The sequence below is a fragment of the Pristiophorus japonicus genome, chromosome 21, assembly GCF_044704955.1.
Source record: "Pristiophorus japonicus isolate sPriJap1 chromosome 21, sPriJap1.hap1, whole genome shotgun sequence".
In the NCBI taxonomy this organism is placed as follows: domain Eukaryota; kingdom Metazoa; phylum Chordata; class Chondrichthyes; family Pristiophoridae; genus Pristiophorus; species Pristiophorus japonicus.
Genome location: NC_091997.1, coordinates 8305804 through 8333462, shown reverse-complemented (window position 1 = coordinate 8333462; position 27659 = coordinate 8305804). Strand labels below are relative to the sequence as shown.

Below are 27659 nucleotides of genomic sequence, written 5' to 3'. Positions count from 1 at the left end.
GAAAACTTTGCAACAGAATAACTAACCACAAAAGAAGATACAGAGGAAGGGCCCCCAAACTTGCGCCATGCTATCAGGTTTCACTAGGACTAAAAAGTTGTATGTAAATGAATTGCGTTGCCATATGGATTGATTGGTTGTATGTAAATGAATTTAAATGATTGTATTCCGCCCCCTGTAAACTGCTTATAACCCCATGGCACCAGGCACTCGGGGAGTAGGTGCTTTGCAGGTCGCGGGATCTCAACTCTTCTCCCAGAGCTCTGTTAGCAATAAAGTTGTCTCTCTTACTTTACTAGAGTCTATGTGAATTTATTTTCACTAACAAGAGCATCGGCGCAGTTTTCTGTGCCTGGCCTGTGGCGGATGGCATAGTTGTATGCGGACATCATGAGCACCGGGACCTCTTCGTGAAGAAAATCCTGCTGGGAACATGCGGCATGAAAGTTGCCGACATCTTCGCCTTGCAGGACCTCCCGAAGAGAGGTTACTTCGACGTGACCTTCAGAACCGTCGCCCTCTGCCTGAAGTTCCTGAAGGGACTGAAGGAGGTGAGTGAACCGCTGCGTTCAGTGCTAACTTGGGAGCCACTGTTCACCCTCCCGTCGCAGAGAAGACGCACTATCACAGTGCAAATGTACAACCCCCACATCCCGGTCATTGATGTGCTGACTTTCCTCGCCAGGTATGTCGATGGGGCAGGAAGCAGCAGCGACGTGAAAGACTTGCACGGGATATGGACCAGCAAGCACCAGATCCAGGTCACCACGAAGGTGGACGCCAGCGGAACCATCCTGCACCCCCCCCTCCAGCTTCGCCATCGGAGGTAGTCGGGACTACATGGTGTACGCTGGCCAACCCAACGAGTGCCGCACCTGCGGGAAGGCAGGCCATGTGGCGGCAAGCTGCAAAACTCTCATCTGCTGAAACTGCAAGAACCAAGACCACCAGACAAAGGACTGTAAGGAGACCAAGTGCTGCAAGCTCTGTAATCTGGCTGGGCACCTTTACAAAAACTGCCCCAAACGCAACTTCAGCTGTGCGCAGGCAGCAAAGAACATTACACCAGAGGAGGAGGAAGCTGAGGAACACAACGCTCCAGAGGAGAGCCACACCCTCCCCCCGACCAACGCCCCCGTGGACTCGGAACAAGTCGGTGAGGAAGAGAAGCCTGCCACGGCGAGCTGCGGGACACCAGCAGCCAGCAGCGAAGCTCTCCCCCATCGCACCGAGTCCAGGAACGAGGGGACAGCAGACGATGAAGCGGGATGGGAGACCGTCAAGAAAAAGACCCGCAAGCGTCAGGAGAACAGGCGAGCAAGGGCCCCTGCGGAAACGACTGGGAAGAGGCGGCTACCAAGCTCGACAGACAGCGGCGGCGGCCGCTCGTCTGATGAGGAAAGGCGAGAAAAAGCCTCTCACCACCGACACCAAAAGAAGAGGCAATACGCCATCCCACAGCCACAGGCGACCGCGAGCAGTGAAGCGACCGGCACAGCCCCGCTCCGGGAACCCGCCAGCAGCGAAGCGCCCAGCGCACAGGAGCTCCGGAACACCGGGAGCGAACCAGCGACCAACGCAGACCAGCTCCGGGATAACGGGAGCAGCAAAGTGCCCAGCACACCCCACCTCCGGAATACCGGGAGCGACGCAGCGATCAAAGCACACCAGCTCGAAGCCGCCGCGACTGAGGAAAAGAGGGAAGCACCAACACCAGGCGAGGACTGTGCAGAGGACATAATGGACTTAATCACAAAACTGCAGCAGTCCCCTGGTCGAAACACCGCCACAGCAGAGGACGACGACCACGCCAGCCCAGGTGTAGCAGACTATGATAGTAATAACCTACGCATGCTAGAAATGGCCATTGAGCACATAAAGGACAATTTATGTGAAGCGTAGTGTTTGAAACTGTAAAAAAATAGCCTTAAAATGGATTTAAAAATTGCTAGTATTAATGTGCATAGCGTAAAATCCACTACGCGATGTGTCTCCACCTTGGGGTACCTCGCCAAGGTCAAAGCGGACCTGCTGTTCTTGCAGGAGTGCGGTCTGCCGCACTCCAGCAGTTACCGGCAGTGGTCACGATGGTGGGCCCATGGACCATCCATATGGTCAGGAGGCAACGACTGCCGGGCTTCCGGCCTAGGCATTCTGCTGCCGGGAGGCCACTTCACCATCGCCAAAGTTAAGGAGGTGGTGGGCGGCCGCCTCCTCGTAGCAGACGTAATGTACAAAAACTCCCCTCTCAGGTTAATTAATGTTTACGCCCCAGTTCCCAAGAACAAGCGGCTGGCCCTCTTCCAGCAGCTCCCACTGCTACTGGCAACGTCTAGGCCGGTCATTCTGGGCGGTGACTTCAACTGCATCATCGATGCGGCTGGACGACCCAGCAGAAACTGGACACCACGTCCAGACTCCTGATGGACGCGGTAAAAGATGCCAAGCTGCGCGACGCCTTCAGCAAGCCTGCAGACGGAGCACCGCTCAGATACACCTGGTCGAGACCAGACGGGTCCGTCCGTTCCAGAATAGACTTCCTGTTTGTGTCCCACACGCTCAAGGTCAGATCTACAGATGTCACGCCGGTGTTCTTCTCTGACCACTGCCTCCTACTGGCCGACTGTCGCCCACAGGAAAACCAGAAAGTTGACAGAGGGATATGGAAGCTGAACGTGAAACTGCGAGGGATTACAAAGGTTGGAGAACCGTAAAGCCCCTCTGCGATTCCCCGATGCACTGGTGGGAAACAATCAAGACGAACATCAAGAGGTTCTTCCTCCTCAAAGGTGTTCAGCAGGCGAGAGGGAGACAGAGGGAATTGTCCAGAAGAGCATGCAAAACCTGCTCCTGCTGCAGTTGATGGGGGTTGATGTCGCGGAGGAACTCGAAGAGGTGAAGGGTCAGCAAGCCTCGCTCTTTGCCTCAGAGTCCTCCAAAATCATCTTCCGCTCCAGAGTCCGCTCCGTCGAGCAGGATGAGACGTGTTCGTGTTTCTTCTTCCAAAAGGTACACAGGGGGAGCTCTGTGATCACCAGCCTAAAGGAAGAAGACGGTTCTGTGACGTCTTCGCAGCCTGACATGCAGAGGATCAGCAAATCCTTCTATGCCGGGCTGTATGACGTCAAGCCCACAGACCGCGCGGCCTCCCAGTCTTTCCTGTCGTCTATTTCAGAGGTCCTAGACGACAGCGAGCCGGAGAGTCTGGACCACCCGCTAACTCTGGACGAGATGACAAAGGCCGTCCGGTCCTTCGGGACGAATAAAACTCCCGGAAGCGATGGCTTACCGGTCGAGTTGTATTGGGCTCTGTGGGACTGGATAGGCCCAGACCTGCTGGAAGTGTACGGGGGTATGCTTCTGGCCGGCAGCATGTCAGAATCGATAAGGAAAGGCATTACCACCCTCATCTACAAGCAGAAGGGGGAGAGGGAGGAAATCAAAAACTGGTGGCCCATTTCGCTGCTCAATGTGGACTACAAGATCCTGTCAAAAGGTCATCGCCAACAGGGTCAAGCCTGCTCTGGAGCTGGTGATTCACCCGGACCAGACCTGCGCTGTCCCCGGCAGGAAGATCTCTGATAGCCTGGCGCTACTCAGGGATACGATCGCCTACGTGCGGGACAGGAGGGTGGACACCTGCTTAATCAGCTTAGACCAGGAGAAGGCCTTTGACAGGATATCGCACACATACCTGATGGACGTGCTCTCCAAAATGGGGTTTGGGGAGGGTATCCGCAATTGGGTCAAACTGCTCTACAGAGACATCAGTAGCGCAGTTCTAATCAACGGGTGGGAAACTGAAAGCTTTCCGAACAGACCTGGAGTCAGGCAAGGCTGTCCTCTCTCGGCTATCTTGTTTGTGTGTTGTATCGAGCCCTTTGCCGGGTCCATCAGGAAGGATGCGGGCATTACAGGGGTGATGATCCCAGGCAGCGGAGGTGCTCAGGTCAAGACCTCCCTGTACGTGGACGACGTGGCCATCGTTTGCTCGGATCCGCAGTCGGTCCGCAGATTGCTCACAATCTGCGACCAGTTTGAACTGGCCGTGGGAGCGAAGGTCAATCGCAGCAAGAGCGAGGCCATATTCTTTGGCAACTGGGCCGACCGATCCTTTATCCCCTTCACCGTCAAGCCAGATTTCCTGAAGGTGTTGGGAATATGGTTCGGAGCGGACGGGGCGTGCGCCAAAAACTGGGACGAGCGTATCGCCAAAGTGAAGAAAAAACTGGGATGGTGGAAGCTGCACTTCCTCTCCATGGCAGGAAAGAACCTGGTCATCAGGAGTGAGGTGCTCTCGGGTTGCTGCACGTGGCACAGGTCTGGCCCATCTCTCGCTCCTGTGCCGCGGCAGTCACCCGGGCCGTCTTCCACTTTGTCTGGAGGTCCAAAATGGACCGTGTCCGCAGAGACACGATGTACAAATCTCTGGACAATGGAGGAAAGGACGTTCCGAACATGGCCCTCATCCTGATGGCCACCTTTGTGTGCGGCTGCATCAAGCTGTGCACAGACCCCCAGTACGCAAACACCAAGTGTCACTACGTGCTGAGGTTCTACCTGTCCCCGGTGTTGAGAAGGATGGGTCTGGCCACGCTGCCGCGAAATGCCCCACCAGCTGGACCATGCCTGTCCACCTGTCCTTCGTGGAAAAGTTTTTCACAAAAAACCCTTTTGACCACAAAGCCATAAAACAGTGGTCAGCACGTAAGGTCCTGGACGCCCTACGAAAGAAGGAGAGGGTGGACCCTGTCGGGTGGTTCCCTGAGCGGACTGTCGAACTTGTTTGGCAGAACGTCTCATCGCCAGAGCTTTCACACAAGCACCAAGACGTAGCTTGGTTGGCGGTGAGGAGGGCCTTACCCGTCAGAGCGTTCATGCACAGCCGACGTCTCAGCAGCACGGCACGGTGCCCCCGAGTCAGCTGCGGGGCGGACGAGACTGTCACCCATCTCCTTCAGGATTGCGCCTTTGCGACGCAGGTCTGGAAAGAGATGCAGTGGTTGCTGTCGAGGTTCATCCCGAGCAGCTCCGTAACACAGGACTCTGTGCTCTAGGGGCTGTTCCCAGGGACATACACCGAGACAGACATCACCTGCTGCTGGAGGGCCATCAACTCGGTCAAAGACGCTCTTTGGTCTTCCCGAAACTTGCTGGTCTTCCAGAGCAAGGAGATGTCCACGTCTGCATGTTGCAGACTGGCGCAATCCAAGATCCAGGATTACGTGCTGAGAGACGCACTGAAAATTGGTGCAGTCGCCGCAAAGGCACGGTGGGGAAGGGCCACAGTTTAAAGCCCTTCTGCCACGGTAAACCCAGGGGGCAGGAATCAGTACAAAACTCCCCTCGGGCTGTACTTGTAATTTACTTTTTGTGTACATGGAGCACCATGATCTGTAAACAACTATGTAGTGCCATGTATAATGCAAGGTCTGTTGCGAAATGCATGTTGAAAAGAAAAATATAAATGTACCGTCACCCATTCCGTGTACTGTATAGTGACACATGAAATGTAATTTGTTTGAATGTACTACAAGGTATCCCGTATTGGACCAAATTGCACTTGAACTGGAAAACAAGGAAATGTAACGAACGGAACTGCCGTCAGCACCCAAATAATAGTGTATGGGATTGCTGACCGCAGCTAAATGTATTGAAATGCCTTTGAATGTACTGTACAGATTTTTTTATGAATAAAGTATATTTTGAAATTTTTTAAAAATGCGGATATCGTGAGCACCCATTTCTGGATGCGGGCCGAGGCGTTGGTATTTATCCCTTTGCTCTCGGAAAACAGAGATATAAGTGGCTTATGGTCAGTTTCCAATTCAAATTTTAGCCCAAACAGGTATTGATGCATTTTCTTTACCCCATAGACACACGCTAACGCTTCTTTTTCAATCAAGCTGTAGGTTCTCTCAGCCTTAGACAGACTCCTGGATGGATAAGCAACCGGTTGCAGTTTCCCAAAATCATTAGCTTGTTGCAATATAAACCCGACGCCATATGACGACGCATCACATGCTAGTACCAAACACTGACATGGATCATACGACACAAGCAATTTGTTTGAGCATAACAATTTTCTCACTTTTACAAAGGCATTTTCTTGGCTTTTGACCCAAACCCATTCGCCCCCTTTTCATAGTAAGACATGCAATGGTTCTCGCAGGGTGTTGAGACCCGGTAAGAAGTTATCAAAGTAGTTCAAAAGTCCCAGGGACGACCGCAGCTCCGTCATGTTCTGTGACCTCAGTGCGTTCTAATTTGCCTCCGTCTTCGTGTTGGTGGGCCTGATGCCGTCCGCCGCAATCCTCCTTCCCAGGAACTCCACTTCAGGCGCCAGGAAAATGCACTTCGAGCGTTTTAACCTGAGCCCCACGCGGTTGAGTCGACTAAGAACCTCCTCCGAGTTCAGCAGGTGCTCGACTGTGTTCCGACCTGTGACCAAGATGTCGTCCTGGAAGACCACGGTGTGCGGGCCCGACTTCAGTAAACTTTCCATGTTTCTCTGGAATATCGCCGCCACTGATCGGATTCCAAACGGGCATCTGTTATAAACAAAAAGACCTTTGTGTGTGTTGATGCAGGTGAGGGCCTTCGATGATTCCTCCAGTTCCTGCATCATGTAGGCTGAAGTCAGATCCAGCTTCGTGAACGTCTTTCCTCCCGCCAGCGTTGCAAAGAGGTCGTTGGCTTTTGGTAGTGGGTATTGGTCCTGCAGGGAGAAATGATGGATAGTTACTTTGTAATCGTCACAAATTCTGACGGTGCCGTCTCCCTTGAGGACTGGGACAATAGGACTGGCCCGCTTGCTGAACTCGATCGGTGAGATGATGCCCTCTCTTTGTAGCCAGTCGAGCTCGATTTCTACCCTTTCTCTCATCATGTACGGTACTGCTCTCGCCTTGTGATGGATGGGTTGCGCCCCCGGAATTAGGCGGATCCGCACTTTTGCTCCTTGGAATTTCCCGATGCCTGGTTTGAACAGCGAAGGAAATTTGTTTAAGACCTGGGCACACGAAGTGTCGTCAGCGGGCGATAGCGCTTGGATCTCGTCCCAGTTCCAGCGTATCTTTCCCAGCCAGCTCCTGCCGAGCAGCGTGGGACCATCGCCCGGTACCACCCAGAGTGGTAGCTTGTGCACCGCTCCATTGTAGGAGACCTTTACGGTAGCACTGCCGATTACAGGAATCAGTTTTTTCGTGTAAGTTCTTAGTTTTGTGCGAATTGGAGTTAAGACTGGCCTTCAGGCCTTGTTGTACCACAACCTTTCGAAAGTCTTTTTGCCCATGAAGGACTGGCTCGCGCCCGTGTCCAGCTCCATTGACACTGGGAGTCCATTTAGTTCAACCTTCTGCATTATCGGGGGACAATTCGTGGTGAATGTGTGCACCCCATGTACCTCTGCCTCCTCTATCTGAGGCTCTGGTTCGTCGTGATCATCCGTGGATCTATCCTCCTTTGCAACGTGGTGGTTTGCAGGTTAAGCAGGCCTAGCAGCTCCCTGCACACTCGTTGGAGGTGTCCCATTGTTCCACAGCCCTTGCAAATGTATCCTTTGAATCGGCATGAATGGAAACGATGATCACCCCCGCAGCGCCAACAAGGTGTTAATGGCCTTGCATTCATCACCCTTGATGGTGGACTCTGAGACATCTGCGGACGTGTAGCTGCAGGTATGTGTGACCTGTCCTGTCTGTTACGATTCGAAAACAACATCACTTTGTTCACAGTACTTGTAGCAGAACTTGTGTGCTGAGAGATTTGCTTCATATTGTCACTGGTGGCAATGAATGCCTGGGCTATCGCTATGGTCTTACTTAAGTTATGGGTCTCTACAGTCAAAAGTTTGCGAAGTATGGTTTCGTGGCTGATGCCAAGTGTGAAAAAGTCTCTGAGTATGTGCTCCAAATGTCCTTCAAATTCGCAATGTCCTGCAAGGCGTCTTAGCTCGGCGACATAACTCGTCACTTCCTGGTCTTCAGATCTTTTGTAGGTGTAGAACCAGTACCTCACCATCAGAATGCTTTCCTTCGGGTTCAAATGCTCTCGGACCAGTGTGCACAAATCGTCGTATGATTTCTCCGTGGGTTTCGTTGGAGTGAGCAGATTCTTCATGAGGCCATACGTTGGTGCCCCACAGACGGTGAGGAGGATCGCTCTACGTTTGGCAGCGCTCTCTTCCCCATCCAGCTCATTGGCCACGAAGTATTGGTCGAGTCGCTCCACAACAGTTTCCCAATCATCTCCCTCTGAGAATTTCTCCAGGATGCCCACTGTTCTCTGCATCTTTGGGTTCGCTATCTGTATCTCATCACCAGTTGTAGTGTATGGAGAAAGAGTCAGACTGAACACTGTGAGCTCAAAGTAAAATGTGACCTTAGTCCTTTATTGCAGGTCTCCAGAGTGCCTCTCCAACCTGTGAAGCACTCTTAAATACCTGTGCTCCCAAGGGATTATGAGATCCCTTGGGACTCCGGGGAATGAGCCTTCTGGTGGCTGTACAGAGTATATACAAGTCCAGATACATAACAATTGCCTTGTGCAAGTCCTTAGGATCAGTATAGATTCTCAGCTTGTTCAGTTTCAGAACTGTACCCATACTTGATACATAGGCTGTGAGCTCATTTACAGGAGGGAACAGCTCTATTGTTACCAGGACATCAGAAACTCCCTCCATACAACAGGAAACTTTTGGAGACTGCATCACTGCTTTCACACTTGGATCTACTTCTACATGGTATCTCAGGCCTTCAAATTCATCACCATATCTGTTGTATGCTTCATACTCATTGTTAATTGCCTAATATATAACTGGTTCTATAGCTAATTGGTCGTTAAGCTATTAGCAGGATGACAGGATATGAGCTACTAGCATCTGCAGAGTTTTCGACATGTTTCTGCACTCAACAGGAGTGTGACAACTTTATCTGTATTCTGTTTAAATCTTTCTCTAGTGAAGTTCAGTCTAATATGCCAACTGGAGAAATGACAGAATTGTTTCAACCCAGCTTTGCTTCTTTAGAGCAGATTGTTGGTATTTCCCAAAGCATTCGCATTCTCTTTGCAGGTAGCTGCACAATCTAGCTAAATCTTAACACAAAAGCAAAATTCTGCGGATGCCGGAATCTGAAATAAAAACAGAAAATGCTGGAAATCTCAGCGGGTCAGGCAGCATCTGTGGAGAGAAACAGAATTAACGTTTCAGGTCGATGACCCTTCGTTAGAACTTCATCAGAAGGGTCATCGACCTGAAATGTTAATTCTGTTTCTCTCCACAGATGTGGTCTGACCCGCTGAGATGTCCAGCATTTTCTGTTTATATTATAGCTAAAACTTAATGTTATCCTTACCATTGGCTCTTAATGTGTCAGATAAATGTTTTGGAGCAGTTATTTCCTCAAACCCTACACTTCCTCTCTTGTGTAAGTGTACTTGACATTTTATTCATCTGCTTCCATGGGTTCAGTTGCTCTTTTCCTTTGCTGTTTTATTGTCTTATATTTAGCAGTGAAATTATTTCTAAAGCACACTTCTTATGTTTGCTTAAATGCTGGAAATCGGTCTCTACCCACAAAACTCTCCATCAACTCTCCATTAACCAGCTTGACTTTCCAGTCACTGATTTTCCTACCAAGCAGTTTATTCCTGGAATTCCATTTTTACCCACCTGTATGAACAGTTTCATCATTTGCAGTCTGCTTCATTTGAACCTCTGCGGTTTCATCCACAGATTTAGCTTTTGGTATCTCAGTAGCCTCACTGCCACATGACTATCTCTCAATCCAAACCCAATTTCATCACAAATCAAAATCACAACCATCTGTCAGTTCTTCACGGTATAACTGCGCAGTCTGTCCATTTCCCACTGATTTGATTTCTTGAGTTGAATGCATCCCATACATATGATCCATCTTTGGCTGGCAAAGTTTGCAAACTTGATCAGAACAATCTGCATTTTCTTTCGAAGGGTCATCGACCTGAAACGTTGACTCTGTTTTTCTCTCCACAGATGCTGCCTGACCCGCTGAGATTGCCAGCAATTTCTGTTTTTACTGCATTTTTTTTGGATGGCCCATGTGATTGTACTAAACACCTCGACAGCTTAACATCAATCATAAGGAGTGTTGTTACTTTAAGTCAACACTTTTTATGCAATGGCTGTATTTAATATAGGGAGGTTATACTGGAACTGTATAAAACACTAGTTAGGCCACTAGTTAGGAGTACGGCGTGCAGTTCTGGTCACCACATTACAGGAAATATGTGATTACACTAGAAAGGGTGCAGAGGAGATTTACGAGGATGTTGCCTGGACTGGAGAATTTTAGCTATGAGGAAAGATTGGATTGGCTGGGTTTGTTTTCTTTGCAACAGAGGAGGCTGAGGGGAGACCTTATTGAGGTGTATAAAATTATGAGGGGCTTGTATAGAGTGGATAGTATTTCCCTTAGCAGAGGTGTCAACAACCAGGGGGTATAAATTTAAAGTAATTGGTAGGAGGTTTAGAGGGGATTTGAGGGGAAATGTCTTCACCCAGAGGGTGGTGAGGGTCTGGAACTCACTGCCTGAAAGGGTGGTAGAGGCAGAAAGCTTCACCACATTTACAAAGTACTTGGATATGCACTTGAAGTGCCGTAACCTACAGTGCTACGGACCAAGAGCTGGAAAGTGGGATTAGCCTGGATAGTTCTTTGTCTGCCAGCGCAGACACGATAGGTTGAAATGGCCTCCTTCTGTGCTGTAAATTTCTATGATTCTATGAATTCATAATTGATATGTCTTTGCTTGAACTTCTCCCAGTCTCGAGTTAAAAGTCAGATAGTGTGAATGTTCAATTGGCAGCAGTCCATAATAGCCATCTCAGCAAACGCTTGCATCTTGTATTGTGTCACCTTTCAGCGCTTCTGAAACCATATAATGTTATCCCTTCTTTCAGAACAGACACTCCACAGCTTCTTTGCTAAATGGTGGATTATTTATCACTGCTACTGATAATGGGTACAATAGTATAGTGGTTGTGTTGCTGGACTAACAATCGAGAGGCCTGGCCTAATGACACAGCAGCTGGGGAACTTACATTCAGTTAATTAAATAAATCTGGAAATAAAAAGCAATGTTCATGAAACTACCAGATTGTTGTAAAAACCCATCTGGTTCACTAATGCCCTGTAGGGAAGGAAATCTGCCGCCCTTACCTGGTCTGGCCAATATGTGACTCCAGACCCACACCAATGCGGTTGACTCTTAACTGCCCTCTGCAGTTCAAGGTGGTGACTCAACACCACCTTCTCAAGGGCAATTAGGGATGGGCAATAAATGCCCGGCAGCCTTGCCAGCAGTGCCCACATCCCATGAACAATTTTTTAAAAAGCAGTTATCTGAAGCTTTGACCAGTTTGTTCTTGTTACGTAGTCGGGCCTTGAACTTGCCACATCTACAAGCAACACGTGCTTTGAATACGAAAGTACAGTTATACTTTTGATCACTAAACTGCAGCTATATTCTTTCTCGGTTCAAAACATCTGTGTGATGGGCTTTAACTCTGAAATGCAATGCACAAAACCCATAATGCTCAAGAAGTACAAATTCCTTTCTAAGATTGTCATTATTTGTTAACATCATTGAGATTATTTTCAGTTACAATCATTTCCTTATATGAACTACAAAGAGTCTCACAGTCAGCACAAAATGCCAAACTGATTGTTTACAGTTATGCAAACTGAATAGTATAACTGCACCATTGTGAATTGTGTGTCCGTTCATTTGATTATGTACTACTTTCCTCTCTAGTAGAAAAGGTTTGAGTGTGATTCCCATCATGAAGCTTTAAACTCATACTAACTTCGCACAAGATGCTAAACCAAGGAGCCAGCTACCGGATATAAAGCCGAGAGATTTCTGTCAGTATAAAGCCTTGGTCAGAAAACAATCATCTTTTATAATGATGCTCTGGGAGGCATTAAAACAGAGAAAGGAATAGCGCCACCCTCTGGTCAGGAGGTGTCTGCTCCTCATCTGTCACCACCTCTTGATCCTCCCCACCTGCTGCTATCTCCTCATTATTTGTATATTGCATTCCAGAGTTAAAGCCCATCACACAGATGTTTTGAACCGAGAAATAAGATAGCAGCTTTTTAGAGATCAAAAGTATAACCATACTTTTGTATTCAAAGCCCGTGTTGCTTGTAGATGTGGCAAGTTCACAACCTGTCTACGTAACAAGAACAAACTGGCCAAAGCTTCTGACAACTGCTTTTTACAAATTCTTCAGTGCATTCAAGGCCACCTATGGTCTAAACACCCAAGGCCCCAACCCCACTGCTGGCCAGGAACAGAGCGGCACTCATTAAGGACATTGAGGCAGCCAGGGCCTGCTGGAAGGATCACTTCGAAGATCTCCTGAACCGAGACTCTGCCTTCAACACGAGTGTCCTCAACTCCATCCCGCAGCATGTTACCCGCCACCATCTCGGCAAAACCCCAGCCCTGCACGAGGTAGAAAAGGCCATCCGTCAGCTCGAGAACAACAAGGCATCAGGAGCAGATGGAATTCCTGCTGAGGCACTGAAGTATGGCGGAGAAGCACTATTGGCTCGAATACATGACCTCATCTCTCTTATCTGGAAGGAGGAGAACATGCCAGGATATCTCAGAGATGCCGTAATCGTGACCATCTTCAAAAAAGGGGACAAGTCCGACTGCAGCAACTACAGAGCAATCTCCCTGCTGTCGGCCACTGGGAAAGTCATCACTAGAATCCTCCTCAACCGTCTTCTCCCCGTGGCTGAGGAGCTCCTCCCAGAGTTACAATGCGGATTCTGTCCACTAAGGGGTACAATGGACATGATCTTCACCGCGCGACAACTACAAGAGAATTGCAGGGAACAGCATCAACCCTTGTACATGGCCTTCTTTGACCTCACAAAGGCCTTATGGCTCAGAGTCAAAGCGCTGGAGAAGTACCACCAGCGCTGCCTCTGTAAGATCCTGCAAATCCACTGGGAGGACAGACGCACCAACGTCGGTGTTCTTGCTCAGGCCAACATCCCCAGCATCGAAGCGCTGACCACACTCGACCAGCTCCGTTGGGTGGGCCACATCGTCCGCATCCCCGACATGAGACTCCCAAAGCAAGCGCTCTACTCGGAACTCCAACACAGCAAGCGAGCCCCAGGTGGGCAGCGGAAACGCTTCAAGGACACCCTCCTTGATAAAGTGTAACATTCCCACCGGCACCTAAGAATCCCTGGCCCAAGACTGCCCAAAGTGGAGGAAGAGCATCCGGGAGGGCGCTGAGCACCTCGAGCAGAAAACGAGCGCAGGCAGCGGAAGGAGCGTGTGGCAAACCAGACTCCCCACCCACCCTTTCCTTCAACCAGTGCCTGCCCCATCTGTTACAGAGACTGTAATTGCCACATCGGACTGTACAGCCAGCTGAGAACTCACTTTTAGAGTGGAAGCAAGTCTTCCTTGATTTCGAGGGACTGCCTATGATGATGATCTCCTCAAGCTCATTATCTACATTTTACAGAGTGTGTGTTGCTACTGAAGCTTGTGAAAGTTGGTTAGAGTGGTACAGGGTGTTGAGGCTTTCTCAGGAACACTATCAGTGCTCTACAATCTGTTTTTCCAGGTCCAGTGTAGGCTCCAAAAGGCACCTTCCGACAATACGTGCATGGCAATATACTGTGGCTTGTGTTTTTGTGGAAAAATGTATGGTTGTAGGTCATTGGGTGAGTAGGGGATAAGACATGACAAGAAGAGAATGGTAATGGACCTTAAGATAGGCCTTTGTTTTCACCCTCCCCATCTCTCTTGGCCAATTAATTTCAGGGTGGTGTCCTCAAAGGGAGTCAAGGGCTTGTAGCTTACACCAATTTGGGACTGCTCATTTTTATTGTGTGCCATCCTGTCTTGCAAACAGATAATTACTCTTGAGATATTGTCAGTTTAGCGAGCATTCAGTGATGGGCACCTGCCCATCCTGTAGTTATCCTGGCTGACAGTAAATGAACATGCATCATAGAATCATTGATATTTACTGCATGGAAGAGGCCATTTCGGCCCATTGTGTCCGTGCCAGCTGACAAAGGGCTATCCAGCCTAATCCCACTTTCCAGCTCTTGGTGTATAGCCCTGTAGGTTATGGCACTGCAAGTGCACATCCAAGTATTTTTTTTTAATGTGGTGAGGGTTTCTGCCTCTACCACGATTTCAGGCCGTGAGTTCCATGTCCTCACCACCCTCTGGGTGAAGAAATTTCCCCTCAAATCCCCTCTAAATCTCTGACCAATTACTTTAAATCTATGCCCCCTGGTTGTTGACCCATTTGCTAAGGGAAATAAGTCCTTCCTATCCACTCTATCTAAGCCCCTCATAATTTTATACACCTCAATAAGGTCTCCCCTCAGTCTTCCCTGTTCCAAAGAAAACAAACCCAGCCTATCCAATCTTTCTTCATAGCTAAAATTCTCCAGTCCAGGCAACATCCTCATAAATCTCTTCTGTAGCCTCTCTAGTGCAATCACATCTTTCCTGTAATATGGTGACCAGAACGGCACGCAGTACTCTAGCTGTGGCCTAACTAGTGTTTTATACAGTTCAAGCATAACCTCCCTGCTCTTGTATTCTATGCCTCGGCTAATAAAGGCTAGTATCCCGTATGCCTTTTTAACCACCTTATCCACCTGGCCTGCTACCTTCAGGGATCTGTGGACATGAACTCCAAGGTCCCTTCGTTCCTCTACACTGTTCAGTGTCCTACCATTTAATGTGTATTCCCTTGCCTTGTTAGTCCTCCCCAAATGCATTACCTCACACTTCTCTGGATTGAATTCCATTTGCCACTGTTCTGCCCACCTGACCAGTTCATTGATATCTTCCTGCAGTGTACAGCTTTCTTCTTATCAAACACACAGCCAATTTTTGTATCATTTGCAAACTTCTTAATCATACCCCCTACATTCAAGTCTAAATCATTGATATATTCCACAAAAAGCAAAGGACCTGTGGGACCGCACTCGAAACAGCCTTCCAGTCACAAAAACACCCGTTGACCATTTACCCTTTGCTTCCTGCCTCTGAGCCAATTTTGGCATCATGTGGCTGTTTCAAGCCCTTTTAAGATTTCAATAGGACAAAAGTTTCACTTCTGAGTTGTTGTTTGTATTGATGCCATGTTGCAGAACAGTTGTGTGTGTAAAGCATTCAATAGGCTCTTTGTCTCCTTGTAAGACTCCACAGAATAAATTTGTATGAATACTTTGGGTGAGGCAGCGGTATACAAGTTACAAATCATAGTTCCATGCATACTTAATGCGGTTCCTTGACATAGAAAAACGGTTCTATGGCCTTACTGTCGCAGCTTTCTTTAGCTCTGCCATCTTTTAGACCTGTATCCTGGCCAATATTTATCCGTCAACCCACATCTCTAAAACAGATCATCTGGTCATTATCACATTGCTGTTTGTGGGACCTTGCTGTGCTCAAATTGTCTGCTACGTTTCCTATATTACAACATTGAACACACTTCAAAAGTATTTAATTGGCTGGAAAGTGTTTTGGGATGTCCTGAGTTTATCAAAGGTGCTATATAAAAATGCAAGTATGTATTTCTTTTATCTGGGACTTCTGGGTGCTGCAGAAAGTATTGATCCTGCCTAATAGCACCTGACAAGCTTATTGAGCAAATGTTTTTTTGAGGAGTGTGCTCTTCCAACCATTCTTACTCATTCTTTTTTGTCAGAGTGCTGCAATGGAAAAGTGGGCAGTTTGCAGGCTTGAAGCATCCATTTTCCTCCAACCCCTGCCTTGTTATCCCAACAAAAAATGCAGCAGTTTAAATCACTGCTGTAGTCATTTAGAAGTGGCTCGACGGTTTAACACATTTGATTGCTGCATTGGCCCAAGTGCTATGGAGCCAGGAACTCACACGAATGACCCATAAAAAGAAAAAAAGAAATAAAGTCTTGCATTTATATAGAGCATTACATGACCTCAGGACATCTCAAAGCACTTTGTAGCCAATTAAGTACTTTTGTAGTGCAGTCACAGTTGTAATGTAGGAAACTCGGCAGCCTACATGCGCAGCTCCATAGCTAGGAATATCGGGGGTTGACAGCCAAGCAAAACTACCCTCAAAACCATCTGAAACACACCATGAACATTTGCTTAGCGACAGCAATTTCTAGGCTACACGGGTGGGTAAAAACGTCACAGTGCTAATTGCAGCAATTATTTTCAAACTCCCAAAATGTCATAATATCAAAATAAATACAATACCATTAAATATAAAGACCTTGAAATTACACTGTGGAACAGTAACATATCAATGCTCAACATGTTCATAGGAAATTCCTCTCGGTTATTTTAACAGAGGTCCTCCATTAAAATAGCAGAGAAAGGAGTTTCGTACCATAGGACACCATCATGCAGGTTAATTTGTCCTCATAGCTAAAATTCTCCAGTCCAGGCAACATCCTCATAAATCTCTTCTGTAGCCTCTCTAGTGCAATCACATCTTTCCTGTAATGTGATGACCAGAACTGCATGCAGTACTCAAGCTGTGGCCTAACTAGTGTTTTATACAGTTCAAGCATTACCTCCCTTGATTAAGAAAGTACATGACCAATTCTTTACAAATACCAAAGCAGGCCGAAGATAACGGGGTGGAAATTCGTTATGTTGCTGCCTCTGTTTGCGCCCAGGACGGGTGGTAATGGCGGCGGAATTGATTGCCGGGCAGGCGGCCAGCTTCCAGCGCCCCACCGGGACATTAAGTGCCCGGGAGTGGTGAGCCCGCTTGCGACACCGGCTCGAAATTTGTTTTCTGGGGGACTTGTATTGCCTGGTCGTGCGCCCTAGTGGGAAAGCAGGCAGTCCAAGCTGTTCCGGCCATGGTGAGCAAAGGAATGAATACCTGAGGGAAGTATGATTGGTTTTTTTATTTTATATTTTTGCCATTTATGTTTATGTGGGGGTGAGCAAGGTATTGGGAATGTTTTTGGTGGGTTTTTTTGTCGATTTCTTTTCCACAGGGAAGCCTCTCTTCGGATGCTCCTAGTCCAGCTCTTTAGCTCGGGGTTTTCAGTTGTTCAGCCGGCCGATCGCCCTAAGAGAGGTGTGGAATACCTCCCTCAGCGCTCCGCTCCACATTCGGGGCCCAGCTGCTGAATTTTGTGGCTGCTGACGCAGACCATTTCCCGCGCAAAATTTATCGTCCCGCCGCCATTAGCGCCCGAATTAGCTTCCAACCGAATTTCCACCCCAATGACTTAGTGACTTTTTTTGAGGAATTTAGAGATTAATCCAACCTCCTCCAGCCTTACAACCGTCCGAGATCTCTGAGCTCCTCCAATTCCGTCCTCTTGAGCATCCCCGATTGTCATCGCTCCACCATCGGTGGCTGTGCCTTCAGCTGCCTGGGCCCTAAGCTCTGGAATGCCCTCTCTAAACCTCTCTGCCTCTCTTAGTTATTGGTACAATTTCATTGAGTTACTATTAATTGCTGGCGGAATCAAAGCTTCTCCCACCTTTAAGAACATAAGAAATGGGAGCAGGAGTCGGCCATCTGGTCCCTTGAGCCTGCTCCACCATTCAATAAGATCATGGCTGATCTGATCCTGGCCTCAACTCCACTTCTCTGCCCACTCCCCATAACCCTTGACTTCCTTATCCTTCAAAAAATCTGTCTATTTCCACCTTAAATATATTCAATTACCCGGCCTCCACAGCTCTCTGGGGTAGAGAATTCCAAAGATTCACGACCCTCTGAGAAAATAAATTCTTCCTCATTTCCGTTTTAAATGGGCAACCCCTTATTCTGAGACTATGCCCCCTAGTTCTAGATCCCCCCACGAGAGAAAACATCTACCCTGTATTTTGCTCTCCCCCTGTCAAATCCTTCTCCCCCCTTCGGATTTGACTCTTCCCCCATCCACCGTTATCCATCATCCCCTGATTCCGGGTGGCCTCCTGTTTTGCAGAACTTCTCTCGCACGACAGCTGCTGGTGTGAAACCAAGAACCAGAGGTACTGAACTACAGGGGACCCAATCTTTCTAAGCTAAATGCAGTAACATTTGCAGACGTCACATGATCAAACCTCCAGGAACACCCCCAATGAAAGTTGGCAAACCTGCTACTAAGTTCTGGAGTGGCACTAGCTAGGCACTGCGTGATGCTGGTGCAGCCTAACCAGCCAGGCCTTCCTCTATTGTTTCTTTTCTTTCTCCAAAGAGAAAATATCCTGAAGTATTCCCAATGGGAAGCCTATTTTGCCCACTTTACAATGGGAGGGAGGTATAAATGGCAGCCTTATGCAAAAGACAACTGTTTAATGAGGAAAGATTGGATAGGCTGGGTTTGTTTTCCTTAGAACAGAGGAGGCTGAGGGGAGACCTTCTTCAGATGTATAAAATTATGAGGGGCCTAGATAGAGTGGATAAGAAGGACCTATTTCCCTTAGCAGAGGGATCAATAACCAGGGGGCACAGATGTAAAGTAATTGGTAGGAGGTTTAGAGGGGATTTGAGGAGAATTTCTTTCACCCAGAGGGTGGTGGGGGCCTGGAACTCGCTGCCTGAAAGGGTGGTGGAGGCAGAAACCCTCATAGCATTTAAAAAGTACTTGGATGTGCACTTGAAGTGCCGTAACCTACAAGGCTATTGGCCAAGAGCTGGAATGTGGGATTAGGCTGGATAGCTCTTGGTCGGCCGGCACAGACACAATGGGCTGAATGGCCTCCTTCGGTGCTGTAAATTTCTATGATTCTATGATTAATCATCCGCTTTCGTTTTAGCAGCAAAATAAATGTTTTTTTTTTATATCACACAAATCAGATAAGAAATATGGTTAAATCCATCCCATTTGGCTCCTGGATCCTTACAATCCACTTCCACTACAATCGAGAAAGCAGGAAGGGGGTACTGGAGTTGCATGTTCAGCCATGAACTCATTGAATGGTGGTGCAGGCTAGAAGGGCCGAATGGCCTACTCCTGCACCTAGTTTCTATGTTTCCACCTTTTCTGTCCTGCATGTCTGCTTTGAACACCTATTTGTTATAGGCAACACCATGACTGGCTGCAATTGAGACAATAAGGATGGAGAATGGGACGTCTGATACCAAAGTATTCTTACTGCCTCATTTGAGTGTACATGCCCAAATGTCCTGATGTCTGTCAGAAACGATCGAGGAAAATTGGGTGGATGCTAAAGCGGGTGGGTGTAATATAGAGCGCCTCCTAGTGGACTACTGCTCCATCCAGTGGACTACTGTGGTAATGCAACTACTGATGTAAATGCAATAAAAGTCACATTGTATTAGAGCCATCTTGTATAGTGGGTTTGTTAGTGAATATATCACATTGGCGATGAAGACAGGATAATCGGATTCCCTGGCTGAAATTTTTGTTGGTGGATCATCCAAGCAACAGAATGGCTTTGAGAGGTTTTTTGTTTTGCAGTACAGCTAAAAAGCCAAGGTAAATTACAAGTACACTTAGCTGAAGAGTCAAGAGTCCAGATGGCTGCGCCTATGGGAATAATAGGGTGTTTGGGTGAGTTCTATCGCAACTGAGAAACTTTCAGAGCGCATGTAGAGCGGTTAAAAATGTTTTTCACCGCGAATGGTATCGTCGAAGTCCCCGATGATGAAAACCGTAATCGGGTGGTGTTAGAAAGAAAAACGGGATATTTTCTTGACTGAAGCAGGCCCCAAGGTGTTTGTTCCTGTCAAGCCAAAGGACACGCCACTGACGGAGATTCTAACAGCACTACAGTCCTGAGCCCCTGGAAATTGCTGAAAGTTATCATTTTGGAATAAGAGATCAAATAATTAATGAGAGTATCAGTGAGTACATTGTAGCTTTAAAATAGCTATCCATTCACTGTCATTTCGGAAACTTTCAGGACCGAGCATTGCATGACCACCTTTTTTGTGGGATGAAAAAATGAAGCAATCGAAAGAAAGTTGTTGACAACCCCTAACTTGACTTTTGATTTAGCTTGTCAGACAGCTATGTTGATGGACATGGCCAACCAATAATCCCCAGAATTTTGCACCATTTCCAGTCATCAGACAACTGAGGTGAATCGCCTGCAGGTTAAAAGTAAAAGGCAGTTCGATCCCAAGGCCTCAGCAACTGGCCAAGGTAACAGTAAATGGAAATGGTGCCTGGGGCAACACATTGCTCAAAGTTGTCCATATGTGAAGGCAGAGTGTTTCTTCTGCAAGAAAACTGGGCATCTTGCAAAGGCATGCCGACTGAAGAGTAAACCGATGTTCAATGCTACAAGTCAAAATCACCAGAGACTACATAGTATTAAAGAGATGCAACAGGATGAGGAGGTTCTGGAGATACACGTCATCTGGAGCACAAGGGTACCTAACACGATTCACGAAGTATCGTCATGCAAGTAGACATTGCAGGAACCAGGATACCCATGGAAATCAACACTGGTGCATCCATAAGTGTAATACCAGAATCGCTATATCTCGACAAGTTGAGTGATTTTCCACGGAAAAATTTGAAGATGGAACTGCGAGGCTACTCAGGCGAGCAAATCCCTGTGGTAGGATATATCACCGTATCGGTGAAATACAAGGATCAGTTTCAGAGCTTGCTTCTCTTAGTACTGGCAGGAGTCAAGCCTGCCTTAATTGGTAGAAATTGGTTGGGATCACTGAAGCTGGATTGGAATGAGATTTTTCGTGTTGAAACGAGATTTGCATCGAAGGATGATCACATCAAACAGTATCCAAAGGTGTTCCATGAAACAGGCAGTCCGATCCAAGGCTTCAAGGTGTGTGTCAAAGTACAGAAGGACACTAGACCAATTTACTGCAAGCTGTGTCCCATACCATATGCACTCAAGGAGAAAGTTGAGCAAGAACTCAAAAGACTAGAAACTGAGAACATTATCTATGTAATTGGGCTACACCCATTGTTGTTGTACCTAAGTCAGATTATAAGGTAAGGTTGTGTGGTGATTATAAAGTAACCGTAAACCAGGCTCGAGAGGGTAATCTACCCAATACATTGCCAAATGTAGAAGATTTGTTCACAACGCTGATAGGTGGCCAGATCTTAACGAAGTTAGATCTGTCCAATGCCTATTTACAACTTGAGCTAGATGAGGAGACCAAGTGATGCTTGACTGTAAATACTCATCTAGGCCTATATCAGTTTAATAGGCTACCATTTGGAGTGTATTCCACCCCCACTATATTCCAAAGGGTGATGAACCAGATTTTGCAAGGCCTTGAATGAGCTAGAAGGACAACAATTGTTCATTGTGATTGATAGCCATTCAAACTGGGTAGAGGTGTTTCTGATGTGGAAAATAACAAGTAAAACATTAGACAGTTTGCGAAGATTATTTTTTTCATATGGCTTCCCAGAAGAAGTTATGTCTGATAATGGGCCACAATTTTGTTCAAAGGAAGTTGCTTAGTTCATGAGCAGAAATGATGTGAAACATACCAAGGTTCCACTGTACCACCCTGCTTTAAATGATGCAGCAGAGCGTAGAGCACAAATTGTAAAATGTGCCCTCATCAAGCCAATATTGGATCTAAATCCAAGGAAATGGCAGTTGTCATTGGACCACAAATTGGCAAATTTTCTAATTACTTATCATAATACTCCTCATATATCTACCGGTACTTGTAGAACACTAGCAGAGTTGTTGTTCAAATGACAGCCATGAACCAGGTTCTCGTTGTTAATGCCAAACCTGGCATAGTCAGTAGAAGAGAATCAATTAAGACAGAAAGAGAATCATGATAGACATTGAGTAAGAGAGAGAAGTGTGAAATTGAATCAGAAGGTGAGAGTGAAGAACCATTAACATAAATGGTTAAAGTTGCTACCAGGAAGAAGATATGTGGTCCTTGCACATATTTGATCAAGATGTTTGATCATGGAAAGGTTAGGTTTGTTCACATTGATCATACTTTACCTACAGATGTGGATGGTGTTGAACGTTGGATTGATTCAATTATTTCTGATAGTCTTATTACAATTAGAGTACCCATAAGAAATCCTACATCTTTTTCTTAGCAGTAAGAAATCTTGTTGCCAAATTAAGTAATTTAAGGGTTAAGTCATGGAAGGAGAGCCCAGACACGTGTCATGCTCCTCCTGTGCCATGTGGGAAATCAGGGATGCTCCCAGTGTCCCTGACTACTATGTGTGCAGGAAGTGAAAGGGGAGGTGCAACAAGACCTGGGTGTCATGGTACATGAGTCATTGAAAGTTTCTACCATATACAGTAGACACCTCAAGTCGCTGGAGAAATACCACCAATGATGTCTCTGCAAGATCCTGCAAATCCCCTGGGAGGACAGATGAACAAACATTAGCGTCCTCGTCCAGGCCAACATCCCCAGCATTGAAGCACTGACCACACTTGATCAGCTCCGCTGGGCAGGCCACATAGTTCACATGCCAGACACGAGACTCCCAAAGAAAGCGCTCTACTTGGAACTCGTCCACGGCAAACAAGCCAAAGGCAGGCAGAGGAAATGTTACAAGGACACCCTAAAAGCCTTCCTGTTATGTGCGACATCCCCCTGACACCTGGGAGTCCTTGGCCATAGACCGCCCTAAGTGGAGGAAGTTCACTCGGGAGGGTGCTGAGCTCCTTGAGTATCGTCGCCGAGAGCAAGCAGAAATCAACGCAGGCAGCGGAAGGAGCGTGCGGCAAGCCAGACTCCCTGCCCACCCTTTCCCTCAATGACTATCTGTCCCACCTGTGACAGAGACTGTGGTTCTTGTACTGGACTGTACAGTTACCTAAGAACTCATGCTAAGAGTGGAAGCAAGTTTTCCTCGATTCCGAGGAACTGCCTATGATGATGACAGGTACAGCTGGCGGTGAAGAAGGCAAATGGCATGTTGGCCTTCATAGCGAGAGGATTTGAGTATAGGAGCAGGGAGGTCTTACTGCAGTTGTACAGGGCCTTGGTGAGGCCACATCTTGAATATTGTGTACAGTTTTGGTCTCCTAATCTGAGGAAGGATATTCATGCTATTGAGGGAGTGCAGCGAAGGTTCACCAAACTGATTCCCAGGATGACAGGACTGACATATGAAGAAAGACTGGATCAACTAGGCTTATATTCAATGGAATTTAGAAGAATGAGAGGGGATCTCAAGGGAACATATAAAATTCTGACGGGATTGGACAGGTTAGATGCAGGAAGAATGTTCCCGATGTTGGGGAAGTCCAGAACCAGAGGTTACAGTCTAAGGATAAGGGGTAAGCCATTTAGGACCGAGATGAGGAGAAACTTCTTCATTCAGAGAGTTGTGGGCATGTGGAATTCTCTACCACAGAAAGTTGTTGAGGCCAGTTTGTTAGATATATTCAAAAGGGAGTTAGATGTGGCCCTTACGGCTAAAGGGATCAAGGGGTATGAAGAGAAAGCAGGAATGGGGTACTGAAGTGCATGATCAGCCATGATCACATTGAATGGTGGTGCAGGCTCGAAGGGCCAAATGGCCTGCTCCTGCAACTATTTTCTATGTTTCTATATTTCTATGTACTAGAAACAAGTCCAAGAGAAAGTCAGAATTTAAGTCTGAGTCTGAGTCAGGCAGACAAACAGTCTAAGGTTGTAGACTCCAAACGTAGATCAGGGGTTACTCTTGGAGGAAAATTCTCCTCAGGCTCCCCCTACAATAAGTCTAAATTCAACAACAGGTTTGAAAAGAGCGAAGGTACCCTCTTCAAAACAGAAAACAAGTGGTTAAGTTTGATTTGTAAATATGGCAAAATAAATCCATATATTTTGTTATGATTCGTTCTTCATTAATGAGGGAGAAGTGTAATATGGAGCTCCCCCTAGTGGATTATTGCTCCACCGAGTGGACTACTGTAGTAATGCAACTGCTGATGTAAATACAATAAAAGTCACATGATGTATTAGAGCCATCTTGTATAGTGTGTTTGTCAGTGATGTGGTAAAGAATATATCAGAGTGGGATCTGGAGTAATGGATCCCATGCCCATTGCCCTTCGCAGCCCACCCGAAATACAAGAAGGTCACTGCAAAAAAAATCCAGCCTCGGAAATGTTAAACTTCAATACAACGGTCCTGGCATATATTAAAAAGCTCGATTCTGACAATCGATGATTTTGTTAAAATGGTCAGAAACCTTTGAAATTACTTTGCAACCTACCTACTATATCCAAATCCGCCTTAAAGTGCAAGAAATGCATCTGAACATTTCCTAAAACATTCTCTTCAAGCTTTTCTCCATATTTCAGTGCTTCCTCTGAAAAAAGCGTAGATTGTGGATACCCTGTCGGATGCACCTTGGTCTCAATCACCCCATTGTTGTGGAATATGAAATCAAAAACATAATCATAGTTGCCCATGCTTGATATCGACCTGATGACCAGCACGCTGTCGGCTAATCCTCCATAAGAGGGGAGAGTATACCAGTCGGAATAGTGACGTCTCAGGGGTATTCCCCGATTTTGTTCAAAAACACAAATGGAATGTGTTTTCACCCCTGGCTCTGCACTGTCCAGTAAGTGCAAGGTATCAATGTATGTTGCAGTATAGGGGCAGTCCACGCCTCTCACAAGCTCATTCGAACTTTTCCCAATTCCATAATGGCTGTCTAAAAACTTCGTCCTCAATAAAGATGGTGTATCCCCTCCATAAACAGAATTGATCTCCTGTACACTTAATTCATAGGCGATCCTTTCCTTCTGGAATCTGATATCAAACAACTGTAAACCATTTATAGTACTATGTCGAAATGCAAAACTCCAACCAAAGTACTGAACATAATTCTTGCGAACATGGTATCGTTCGCCTCGCGGCTTATATTGCAAAGGGGCGATGGTTGTAAAGTTCTGCCGGGATTTCAGCGATGCATAGTTGGGATCAGATTCATTTCGAAGCAGTTTTATCTTCTTCACTAACCCCCTATCATACTTATCTACCAGCTCATCAATACTGTCAAAGTACTGGCCGTTGTAAAAGACTTTCTTCACACTCCACTCGGAGACATTTGTGCTGCTGTGATCTAACATTACTTCAAACCCCAAAGGATGCAGAAATAAACCACTGATGTTTCTAACAAAGGGGAACCAGGTTTCTCTGTCACCGGGTTTGAAGCCGCGAGGCGCTGAGTCCAGATAAGACAAGCTTTTCGAATCGGAGCCAAAACTTTCCCTAAGAAGTCGAGAAACTTTCTCCAATCCCATACTTGAAACGATCTTTTCATATTCAAAGTGTGTCACTGGTCTGGAGTTAAAGTTGAGGTTCTGGTATTTGTGAGAAGTAATGTCCTTATGGTAGATTGGACTAGGGAGAGGTCCCACGATGTATTCAGTTATATTGGGGTCGATTTGAGCCCCAAATATCACCACAGCTCTGGCTTCCCTCCTTGGCTGATCTGCATCGTGGTCTAAAAACATCAAGGCATCGTTTTTCCGGGGGACTTGCAATTCGATCAGGTAGATGAAGTTATCGGATGGAAGTGCTTTACTGCAGCTCACCAGGGTCACCCCAAGTTTCTGCTTCAGATACTTCACAGTGTTGATCAGTTCCTCAGAATCGAGATCTGCAAACACCTCGCTCTTCTCATACCCGTCTTCCATCTCCTTAAATACATTGCGGCTCTCACAGGCTGCCGACCTCGACATCCCCACCAGCAGTATGCAGTTCAGGGCGATAATCGCCGCCAATGCTACCGCCAAGAGAACGAACACAATCTTCAAATTCATGATCGACCGAAGAAGTGAGACAGTGTGACGCGGCCCTCTTCTGACTGTTTCACAGTTGATCAGCAAAGCGACTGTTCCCTCCACTCCCCTGCTCAGTATATTTCTCCCCAAAACTTTGGGTCTGGAATGCCCATCCCAGAATGCTCTGCAATCCAGAGTACTTTTCTGAGAATTTAACTGTTCGTTAACATGGTGAATGCAAAATCTCACGCTGTCTCTCCTCAGTTGCAGAATTCACATTCCCCGTGTAAATAAAACAGGAATCTGCAATATTACATTTAATAAACAGCCACTTATGGTTGATCTGGACAAGCATTGGATAAGGTTAGCCATGGTGAGAGGAAATAAATACAAATAGATACAGTGATAAAACAGAAACAGAGAGCTAAATACTCATCAGTCATACTTCAATTGCATGTAACATAAATAATGGATAAAAAGAAGTATGAGGATTACCTGCACAATAAAATCTCCCTGATGTCTTTGAGAAAACCAGATGTGCTGGAAGTTGCCATGACACTTTTGCCCTCAAGCATTCTGACCTCCCTGATCTCTTCAAGGAAGAATCTACAGTAATCGGATGGCTCATGAAGACATAGTGTACCCTCTGCTGCCATGGAGCATGAGCCCTCTGTGAGTTGCAAACACAGAATTTTCTACAATGAGACATTCCTTATACAAGAAGAACTATATTGCGAGAACTATAGGGGTTTAATAAGAGCTTTCATTGCCTTGATAGATCTGGAGGGGTTCTAAAAAAATAATTCTGAGCATGTATCCTGCATAGGAGTAGCTTGCAGTGCCCTGCACAACTTTGCAGTCCAAAAAGGCTTGACATCAGAATCCCAGAGCGGTGGGCCCAGCTGCTTTGGAGGCACAAGACCATAGCATGGAGCATAATGAAGACTGGAGGACTACTCTGTGATGGCCATCAGATTGCACCTTATCAATGAAGTGTTCTCATCTGTTTAGCAGTCTACATTTACCCTGTCTTCCCTAAAATGCCAATTCCTTCAATGCAGTATCCACCCTAGAACCTCACACCACCTCAGCTCTCTTTGGAACAGGAAGAAGAACAACTTGCATTTGTAGAGCACCTTTAACAGTAAAACATTCAACTTGCTTCACAGTCACTGAGCCAAGGATGGAGATATTAGCAGGATTGACCAAAAGCTTGGTCAATGAGATGGATTTTATGGAAGGAATTAAGGGCTCAATTTTCCCCAAGCCCGTTTTCTGGCATATTTCCAGAGTTACACCTGGTTTTCTAGACCAGAAATGCGGCAGGAATAACTTGCCAAAGTTTCCCTGATGTATCATTCGAATTTGGCGCCACGCAGCGTGTCCAGTCACCTCGCGGGGTGGAGCCTGCTGCCTGCCCCAAAAAAAACAATGCTGCACCTTCTGCGCATGCGTGGGAAAAAAAGTTATGTTTTTGACGTTGTTGCAATGGACGCACATGCTCAGTACAGCTCCACTTTGGCAATCGGCCATTTTTAAAGAGCCAGTTGTGTGTGTGAGAATGTTGAGTGCTGTGTGCCAGCATTGGAAATATCACAGCTGGAGCAATACAAGATACAACGCGGTGCAAGGACCAAGAATTTCTTACAGGAAGAAGTGGAGGCACTAGTTACTGTGACTGAGGCCAGACGGCAGGTGCTGGACACCAGCAGAGGTCACATAAAAGTTCCACCCAAAGAAATGAAGAAACGCTGGAACCAAGTTGCAGAAGATTACTGTGCAGTGGTGACCACCATGAGATCTGGAGGCCAGTGCAAAAAGAAATGGCAGCACCTTGGTCAAGTAGTTAATGTAAGCTATATTTGAATTTATTCAATGCAATTGCAATTGTAAATGTGACCAGCTGTATATGTCCCACCCAGCAGAAAGACACCCTCTCTAAAAAG

At 46.7% G+C, this 27659-nt stretch overlaps 1 protein-coding gene across 2 annotated transcripts in view; it reads right to left on the bottom strand.

The window, feature by feature from the left end:
* The window catches only part of LOC139233800 (amine oxidase [copper-containing] 3-like), a 53577-nt gene that overhangs the window by 16215 nt on the left and 9703 nt on the right, over window positions 1-27659 (bottom strand). Inside the window, exon 1 of one of the 2 annotated variants that reach the window (XM_070864337.1) lies at window positions 24192-25827. The exons of the other annotated variant lie outside the window; for it this stretch is intronic. Coding sequence (XP_070720438.1) covers window positions 24192-25752 — 1561 coding nt within the window. The 5' untranslated portion in view covers window positions 25753-25827. Of the gene's footprint in view, window positions 1-24191; window positions 25828-27659 lie in introns of those variants that run through there. 2 annotated transcript variants of the gene reach the window in all.